This window comes from Solea senegalensis, linkage group LG9 (genome assembly GCF_019176455.1).
Source record: "Solea senegalensis isolate Sse05_10M linkage group LG9, IFAPA_SoseM_1, whole genome shotgun sequence".
NCBI lineage: Eukaryota > Metazoa > Chordata > Actinopteri > Pleuronectiformes > Soleidae > Solea > Solea senegalensis.
The window spans coordinates 2,457,437-2,468,068 of NC_058029.1; the positions used below are offsets into that span (position 1 = coordinate 2,457,437).

The following is a 10,632-nucleotide window of genomic DNA, read 5'->3' on the forward strand; positions in this document are numbered from 1 at the left end:
TCAGTGTGGCGGTGAACCTGCGACACACGGACAAAAAAACAACATGGCAGAGTTATAGGCCACGCCCCCTCAGTTAAAACAGCACAAACACGAGTTTCTCTGCTGAAACCACACTCACATGCAGCGTCTTTATGCAAATCTGCCATCTAAAGTGTCCACAGAGGGACGAGTGCACCTGAGAAGGAACTCACTCACTGTCTGAATATGTTCAGTTTGACTTTTGTTCTGAAAAACCAGCAATAACCCCTGACCCTAATGTGCAACAGGAAACAGATGTGGTTAAAGCTGTGGTGTGATTTCTGAAAAAAAAATCTTTACAGTGATAGTTCTATCATGTGTGACTGAGTGAGGAACTGACACTGAGACGCAGCCTGAGACACGAGCGCTCGTGAAAACACACACAAAAAAAATCTACGTCCGTTTACGTCTGCAATATCTTTAAGAACGCGCTCACGTTTTTATCTCACTGTTAGACAGACTTTTGAGACAGGAAACTGAAGTTTGTAAACCACTCACTCTCCCACACCAAACCCCATAGAGAAAATCAGTGATTTTAGCTCGCAGGGACACAGGAGCTTCTGGTCTACTGCTGCCTCATGTGGTCACTTTGTGTCACTGCAGTGAATCTGAACAAAGGATTTTGAAAGCCGAATTGACAAAATAAGACATTTGAACTTAGGGATGGAGGCAGCAGTGGATCAACAACTCCTGTGTGTGTGTGATGTTAAAATCACTGATTTTCTCTATGAGGTTTGGTGTGGGAGAGTGAATGGTTTACAAACTTCAGTTTCCTGTTGGAAAAGTCTGTCTTACAGTGAGATAAAGACGTCAATGTGTTCTTCAGAGATATCGTAGACTTAGACAGACAGGGGGCGCTCACAGCACAGTCTGCACTCACTTGCCAGTACCTCTTTAAACAACATGGAACTATCCCTTTAATGAGGTATATTTAATACTCTGTTGTACAGTAATGAGAACAGAAATGATTGTGAAACTCTGTTTAAATGGTTCTTTGTTTAAAACACGACGTGTACTGAAAAAAGTCTTCTGTTTCTTCTGCGATGTTGTTGGGTTTTTCCGTGGAAACTGACCCCAAAGAAATAACCACAGATTCCATTTCAAGCACAAGAGTAGGTCGATCTTCTGTTTTCTTCTGTCAGCTTCTCAGCACTGTCTCTGACATGCTTTTTATTTCCCCTCTCTCTCTCTCTCTCTCTCTCTTTCTCTGTCTGTCTCTCTCTCTGTCTGTCTCTCTCTCTCTCTCTCGTCGTTATCATCGCTCTGGGTTTGTCAGTGACATAATAACATCTGTATGTACATAAATGTGTCCTTGATGAAGAAAATGAACAAAAATCAGAAGAAAAAACAAAAACACAGGAAAAAAAACTGTCATGTTTGTGGGTTTGAAAAAAAAAAAGCACGTCAGTGTTTGTGTATGGGTGGATTTTGAAAAAAATAATAATAACAATAATAAGAAAATGTTGTACGTCGTGTTGCAGGTTTATGGGTAAATGGGCCGAGGGCAGTGTGTGTGTGTGTGTGTGGTCTATGTACAAATATATAAAGAAACAAAGTGATGATGAGAAGCCATTTTGTTACGTAAGAAACTGTGAACGTGTGAGAGAAACGTGGATGAAAACAAGACAGTAAATAATAAAATATGACAAATTTATTTATGTAACAACATTAATGCATTTACAGAGGCCGGGTACTTTCACAGTGAGGTTATAAGGAGTATTACTTCCTGTATACGTTCACAGTAATTATGTCACACAGTATTTTTACTGTCATATAGTAAAGTTTACCTTGTACAAATACTTAATATCAGACTCAATAGCCACGCCCATTTAAATAATTTCATAATGAACAGTGTGCGGCAAAGTGGCAGCCATCTTGGTCAGGGCAAAGTCAGAGTCAAGTAAAACAGTCAAATTATTGACGTTGACAGTGACAGTGAATGAGCCAGGACATACAGTGTTGAGTCTTTTGGACACACGTACGTCCATGAATCTTCTCACTGAAGATGAACGTGAATGGACGAGGACGCTGCTGAGAGCGCCCTCTCTGTCGACTCTGTGGAACAACACCCTAGACAGTGTCAATCAGAAACTAAAGAAAACCAGAGTGAGACGAGGTGAGACACAGACAGAGAGAGGACAGGCAGCAGCTCATAAATGTGGTCTCTGAGGAAAGGTCTCCTCTCCGTGTATACGATCGCTCTGTGAGACATGAAAAACATAATCGCAGCCTCGATCGTAAACTGGGTGTAAAAATACCGTCTGGCCTGTGATTCAGTGAGTCCACAGCGTTTATAACGTCACGTTCATGATGATGTGTTCACATGTTTATTTCATCTTTGTTCATAACCAGGTTTACATAAAGTTCACAAACAGCACGCACGTCTTTACACGTTCACCGTTTCTTTTACACGTGTGGTTTGAAGATATAATCGCTGGCTTTTTAGCAACAAAAGAAGTTTCAACAGTTAAATTATAAAAAAATATCTTCTTTCTTTAAAATTGTATTCCCAAATCAGTGCTGTTTTTGCAGCTACTTGTTAGCATTGTAGGTTAGCAGCCACCATAGCCTGTCAATGAGTTAGCAGCTACATCTGCTGCAGCTACTGTGGCTGCTAGCATTTTATTTTCACAGCTATTGTAGCCAGAAGCTGTAGCATCTGTGTTTGATGTTAGCAGCATAGCGGACATTGTGTTTAGCAGCTCCAGCACCAGCTATAATAGTTGCTATCTTAAGATTGTAGCAGCTATTGTAGGCGCTCATCAAGGTTAGCTGCTAACCTCAAATGCAGTTGTTGTGTAGCTTCTAACTACTGTGGCTGCTAACATATTATGCTACTACTTAAAGCAGCAGCGAGCTGGTGCTGAATCATAGTCACAAGTTGTGCTATCACTGCTAACCATGATGTCTGGGCTACAGTAGCTGCTAATGTCTTATGCCAGAAGCTATTCGGCATCAGCATTTGACATTAGCAGCTACTGTAGCCCAGACATCATGGTTAGCAGTGACAGCACCAACTGGGGATTATGATGCAGCACTGGCTAGATGCTACCATAGCTACTAGCATAATATTTTAGCAGCTATGGCACCAGCGTTTTGACATTAGCAGCTACTGTAGCCCAGACATCATGGTAGGTAGGTAGGTGAGTAAGTATATCGGTTGGTTGGTCGGTCAGTAGGTCAATAATTCGGTTGGTAAGTGAGTAGGTTTGTCGGCTGGTCTTTCATTCTTTTATTTTCTAAAGGAGTCTTCAGACTCAGTCTGTTGCTTCTCCTTGATAGAAGTGATCGCAGACACACTTTCACAGTAAAGTGAAATGGTTAATCAATACATTCGACTGAACGGCTTTGAAATAGAGCAGTTTCTCCCCCCCGCTCATCCCCCGTGCGTCCCCCTGCTCTGCTTTACCAGGTCTCTGGAAGCTGAACTGATCAAGTGTCTGCAGACGCAGCTGTAGAACAGAGAGCATAATTCATCACGGCCGATACAAGACACCTCTAATTGCACATTGATTTTTTTAAGGCGGTCTCTGAGACTTTACGCTGAAGCTGTAACACCAGCTTTGTTCAGTGCCGAGGTTCAGACGGAGATTATAAAGAATTAATCATATCTTTTTCTTTTTCAAATCAATCCAGGCGGTTTGTTGTTTGTTTAGCGCCAACTGTTTCGTTCCCAAGGCTTTTCTTTTCTGTCTTTTTTTTTTTTTTACGACGTGCAAGTGGTTCGCTTTAGTCGCACGAGTCATTTTACCCGCAGTGACAGAGACGTAACGCGATCGTTTTTCAGTTGTCAGTGTCAGCAGCCATTGACACCGTGTATCTACAGAGGCTCGTGTCAAAGCACGGGGTTAGATAAGCAGGAAGTGCAAAGTAATACTTTATAGGAGGTGATAAATTACCATGAGAAATTGCCGACATTGCAGCGGCGGAGTCGGGATGTGCCGCGCAGAATGAAGATTATATATGAATGATCGTCGTGGCTCCAAATCCCCTGTTCATGTCCTTACAGCAAAGCATGTCTAATTCCCATATATTATCCTAATTATCTACTGTTTACCAACTATCTACAGGCTCATTCAGTTCTCATGGGCAGAGTCAATGTTGCAAGTCTATTAAAGCCTCGTACTTTTCCATTACCACAGCTAATGAGTGCATTAGTGGACGATGTTGCGAGGAAATTCTCTGTAACAGCAAACACAAGAGTCCGTCAGCGCTTTGTCAAAGACACTCCAGAGAACTGCACACGGGTCCAAGGTAGGCCGGTCAGCTGCTTAATAGGAAGGTTGGTTAGACCGTCTGTAGAAAACCACGTAGGTAGGTGCAAGGCTAAGTAGGCAGGTAGGTAGGTTTTAGATTTGTTGGTTGGTTACGTACGTAAATAAATACACTAAGTTGGTAGGTAGGTCGGTAAACAAATAAGTCGGTAAGTAAGTAAGTAAAACATTTGTAAGTACTGTAGGTAGGAATCAAGAGTACAGTACAGTATAGCACAGTACAGTATAGTATAGCACAGCATAGTATAGTACAGTATAGTATAGCACAGTATAGCATAGTACAGTATAGTACAGTACAGTATAGCATAGTACAGTATAGCACAGTATAGTATAGTACAGTATAGTATAGCACAGTATATTATAGTACAGTGTAGTATAGCACAGTATATTATAGTACAGTATAGTATAGCACAGTATAGCATAGTACAGTATAGTATAGTACAGTACAGTATAGTATAGCACAGCATAGTATAGTATAGCACAGCATAGTATATTATAGCATAGTATAGTATAGCACAGTATAGTATAGCATAGTATAGTATAGCACAGTATAGTATAGCACAGTATAGTATAGCATAGTATAGTATGTATAGTATAGCATTATAGCATAGCACAGTATAGCATAGTAGCGCACAGTATAGTATAGCAGTATAGTATAGCACAGTATAGTATATGGTATAGTATAGCACAGTATAGTATAGCATATTATGGTATAGCACAGTATAGTATAGCACAGTATAGTATAGCATAGTATAGTATAGCACAGTATAGTATAGCACAGTATAGTATAGCATAGTATAGTATAGTATAGTACAGTAAAGTAGAATCTCCTTCAGTCCAGTTTATTTTGTGTAACAGATATAAAAAGATATAAGAGCAGAGTTTACAGCAGAGTGAAGTCAAGGCCACAGAAGCAGCAGCAGCAGCAGAAGAAGCAGCAGCAGCAGCAGCTTCGTCCTCGTCCTTGTCGTCCTCACAGACGGTGAACTGTCAATCACACAAGCATGTGGACAATTAACAGCACAGTGTACTTCAGCAGCAACCATTCAGACGTGGGCTCTCTCTGCTCGTCAGTAAGTCGCCCACCTCACAGCTCCCACATGGAAACAGTTACGTCTGCTGTGTGAATCAGCAGCAGCATACACCTACTGCCATTTACCCTGTCAATCAAACGCCAAGTAAATATTGTTTGTGTGGTGAAAAGTGAACAAACTGCTGTTTTTCTGCTGATTTCTGCCGCAGATATGAAACGACAGTGATGCCTCGCTGCAGTGAAGTCACCGATCTGAGCTGGGAGTGTCTTATTACTGCGAGCACTGCTGCATGGAGGCTGGCATATATATATATATATATTTGACATACTGTATATGTGACAGGCTGTGTGATAGGGGCTGGTCATGTGATCTCCAGAGAGTAATAACAGTGAGCGGACTGCAGGAGGCGACGATGCAGAGTAATGGAAAATGTCTCATTTGGAAAGTAATGACAAATTTTTACCAGAAGAGAAATCACCATGTTTAATCGAGGACACACACACACACACACACACACACGCTCCACTCTCTGTGATTACCCATCCAGAGGCACATCAAGGGAGTTTGGGGCCCCGGGCGAAAGGGTTTGGGTTAATTTTGACAGCAAAAATTTTGTTTTAGTTCTAGTCTAATGACTAAAATACAATTCATTTTTCTTTTCTTATGTTTGTTTCAGTTTAGAGACAGTGAAACTTTACACTTATTATCTTCAGCAGGTCAAGTGGTATCTTTATTTAAAATCCATCATTATCAGACGGTGATCTACATGCTATCACAATCTCATTCAATGGGCAAAACTGTATAATAAATCTAAATTTAATGTCAATTTAAATGTAATGGTTCCCATTCAACAAGTTCAGATGTGTATAATTCAGCGACATCTTCACAGATCAGTATTTACCAGACTAAATTTCACCTGGATTGCATCCAGATTATGGATTTGACGTAAATTTTCATCATTATAATTATCGGCTACATTTTAAATTTAAACAGCTGAGCTGATAAAATAGTGTCAGTGTGATTTGTGGACGATTCGCCTCCAAATCTTCAGCTTGGTTGTGTGTTTGTCCTGTGTGTGTGTGTGTGTGTGTGTTAAAGTTTGTTTTGATGGGCTTTATTTGAACGCGTGACTGTCAGAAACAAACAGGTCAAATCCATTTACCGTACCTGCCGTGAAATGAAAACACACACGTTAGTCGCTTTGATTAAAAGTGTTTTCGTGTTTTTACTGAGCTGTAATTAAAAAAAAAGACCTTGTAAACGCGGGAAGGACGAAACTCTTCACTTCTGTGATTAAGTCCTTAATTATCAATCAATCTAACTCAATATCACATTAATGAGTAAATCCATTAAAGTAGTTCATTAAAGCTCAGGTCAAATGTCGTCATGTCAAATGTCACATGTGACATGATGACATTTATTCTCCTCCAAGATTTTCTGTGTAACTTATTTAAGACGAGATTTGATGAAATAAAATCAGATGGTTTAGGTTTGGACGAGATGAAACGAGACAAGATAAGAGGACAAAATAAGAAAAGAGACAACATAATAATAGAAGACACAAAGAAAAAACGATGAGATAAGAGAAGAAAATTTCAGATGACGAAAGATCAGAGACAAAACAAGATAAGACGGGATAAGGTCAAAGAAAATAAGAAAAGACGAGATCGAATAAGACAAGATGAGACAAGATGAGACAAGATATGACGAGACTAAATAAGATGAGATGAGTTTGAGATGATTAGTTTGTTGTGGAGACTTTATATATTTAATATTTAATTCACAGTGTTTGTCACTGATGATAAATGATAAACTCATTTGCTTTGACCTGTGTTTCTTCTTTTGAAAATAAGAATTATTACATAACTATATACAGTATATATACATACAGTATATATATATATATATATACATATATATACATACAGTGTATATGCTGCAGAGCTTCTAAAAGAGCAGAAGTAATGTGTTAGTTTGTGTAAACAAAGTGTGGTTGTTATGTTTGTTTGTTTGTTTGTTTGCTGGAGGATTTGTGTTTTATGATAATTCGTCAGAAAACTGCAGATATGAAACAAGTCATTACTCAGTTTAAGGAAAGATTCTGCTGATTTTACTGCAGACGCAGAGAAAAACATCTGCAGCTGCACATTTATCTGATTCTATTCTCACCTCATGAACACATGAATGCATGAGCACATGAACAGGTCTGTGTTAAAAACCTGTTAATGAAACCTTGTCATTATAAAATGTACAAAATGTGACAATAATTCACGTTGCAACAATGTCCGTGATTTTTAGAAAAAGAAAAGATTTAGTGACATTTACAGACAGATAATTAAAAACATGTTTAGTTAAAGAGAAAATATCTTAAGAATAATTTGAAATCAAATCTTTCAAATCAATCAAATTTTACTTCTGTAAACAGAGATTTCTTTTTTCAAATGTTTTCACATTGAACATTTAAAAACAACATGGTCGTACAAGACTAAATTTAATCCGGATTTAATACAGATTACAGATTTGGCAACGATTTTAAATGTCACGTGCTTCAGCCCCATTGAACAAGTTCAGATCTCAGTGACATCTTCACCATCAGGATGATTTTTGGGTAAATAAAACAAAAATTCTCTTTCAAAACTCCTCGGATATGAATGACATTTAGTGTGTGTGTGTGTGTGTGTGTGGGTGTGTGTGCAGGTTCAGATATATTATCTAATAAATGATATAAATATACAGAGAAGAGTGAAAGAAACGCCCAAGCCTTATCTATAACAAATTCCAGTCACGTTGTTTATTTCCTTTTTTTCCGCTCGAGCAGTTTCCTGACAAATTCAGAAATAATCACCGCAGCACTGGGCTCAGTGCCCGGTATCGATCTTTAACGTGGAATTGAAACTCGCCGGGAAACAAGGCACAGAATGAATGTTGAATTATTATATAGAAATCCTCCATGCAGAAGGAAAGCTTCCTTCTGCGTAACATCACATTTCTATTCTTGTTTTACTGTATTTCTTTGGTTATTATTTATTAGTTAATTACACACATAAACATAGAACACAGATGATACTGCTGGGTATTTTTTTAACGTGTGGTTGAATGATTTTAGCCACTTATCAAAAATCTTTTTGAATAAAGTCTCTTTAAGTAACTGAAATGAAGCTTTCGAGCTGTTTTAATGCAGAAAAATAAGCCGCTCTCATGAATGTTGACGTTTAAACAGGATCAAATTATGTCATGAATTGAAACTGGGAGAACTTCCAGGACACTCGGCAGCTTAAATCAGGCTGTTTTTCACTTTCTAGGTCACTGTGAGATGAAGTCAGCGAGTGATTGCTGTGTGTGTGTGTGTGTGTGTGTGTGTGTGTGTGGGGGTGCTGGGTTTATTCTCCTCCAAATTGCAATGATGTGCTCTAATTTGCTGCAGCAGTGATTCACAGCACTAACACACGACTCCTCCATAACAAACAGTGGGAAACAGAATATTTACACACAGAGAAATGACAGAAAACAAGGTTGAAATCAATAAAAGTGACGGACGTGAGACCAACGTTTGCAACGGCACTAAAAATAAAACTTTGATATTCAAATCAAGATCTGAGCTGCTGGAATGAACGTTTTAGGTTTTTGTAGCGTAGAATACTAAAGATAAAATAATAGAAGAAGTTTATCTCACTGTAAGACAGACTTTTCCAACAGGAAAGGGAAGTTTGTAAACCACTCACTCTCCCACACCAAACCCCTTAGAGAATGAATCTGAATGTTGTTATTTCCCAAAAATAACATCTGTTGTTTCGCATGTTTATTCCTACATACTAACCCTTTAATATAAACTGTTGTTTTATTAATTTACAGGGTTGCATTGGACATTCTATAAAAAACAAACAAACATTTAAATATTCAGTTGCTCAGCTGTGGTAATAAAATCCACCCAGGACATGTTCATGTCTCTCTAAACCTTGGAAGTTCTCCAGCTCCTCACAGAACTCTGTAAATATGCAGAAAATCAAGTGGATTTTTCTACTTCTGGAAGTTTGGATCCTTACAAAAAATGTAAATAAATGAAGTCTGCAGTGATTCAGGCGACTGCTAATGTGGGTCAGACATCGATCGTTCCAAGGCAAAAACACAGCAGCAAAATACTGCGTACTTGAAGAAATGAAGGATTTTTCTTTCCCAATCAAAGTTTAAACACTTCTCCTCCCAGTAAGAGGACTATCTTTATCTATCTGTCTGTCCGTCCATCTATCTATCTATCTATCTATCTATCTATCTATCTATCTATCCATCTATCTATAGCTAGCTAGAAAGATCTAGCTATATTTTCAATTTACTTCATTAGTAGAGTTTTAATTACTTTAATTTTACTGTATATCACATTATCATATTTCTTATTTAAAAACATTTGCAGTTAACAAATTAAAGGTACATTATGTAAGACCTTTATAAAGTCACTTTATTCATGATATACATTTTTATTTATTGTACGTCCAACAAACAATGTGTTGGTCTGTAGCTCCGCCCACCACCACCACCCAATAATAGTCCTAGAAACTTTGGCTCTGAATACTCGACCATGTTTGTGATTGCAGTACCCTGATGTAACCACTACAGGCTGCTGTTGTACATTGTTTACATAAAGTATACATATATCACCTTTAAATATTTAATGTGTTATTTGTTTTATTTTGATAGAACTCACTTAGTAAATTCTTTTACGCTATATAAAATGTTAAGGGTTTTTTTCAGTGTAAAAACAACGTCTTTTTTACAGCACACAAACGTCTGTGTTTGAAGAGAAAATGAATGAATGTGTGTCAGGTGACAACAATGCTCTGCTGTGCCTTTGACAAACACACACACACACACACAATAACACAGGATATAAAGTCAACAGTAATTCTTCTCTTCCAGGAAGCACAAAATGAAAAGAGAGAGAGAGAGACAACAAAAAGATTGTGGCGTCGGTTGACGGACCTCTGACCTTTAACAAACATCACTGCTGTTTTCTTTAGTTTCTTAAGTTTAAATTAAAGGCTATTTTTTTTAAGGGTTAGTGGATGACAGCACTTGAACTAATGTCAGGTCGCTGACTGCTCTTGTAATTGAAAGGAGAGGCCAAAAGCTTATCTTACTTTGTCTTATCTCAACTTTTGTATTATCTCAACTTATCCTATCTCAACATATCTTATCTCGACTTGTCTTATCTTGTCTGATTTTGGACGACATACTAAACTATTACTTTTTTGTCTCATTTTGAACGACATACGGTACTCTGACTTTTTTGACTGATTTTGGACAACATACTA

At 38.2% G+C, this 10,632-nt stretch overlaps 1 protein-coding gene across 1 annotated transcript in view; it reads right to left on the reverse strand.

Annotated features, from left to right (window-relative positions):
- The window catches only part of LOC122774663 (dyslexia-associated protein KIAA0319 homolog), a 15,083-nt gene continuing 4,451 nt past the window's right edge, over positions 1–10,632 (reverse strand). Inside the window, exon 6 of the mRNA XM_044034127.1 lies at positions 1–17. Coding sequence (XP_043890062.1) covers positions 1–17 — 17 coding nt within the window. The remainder of the gene's footprint in view (positions 18–10,632) is intronic.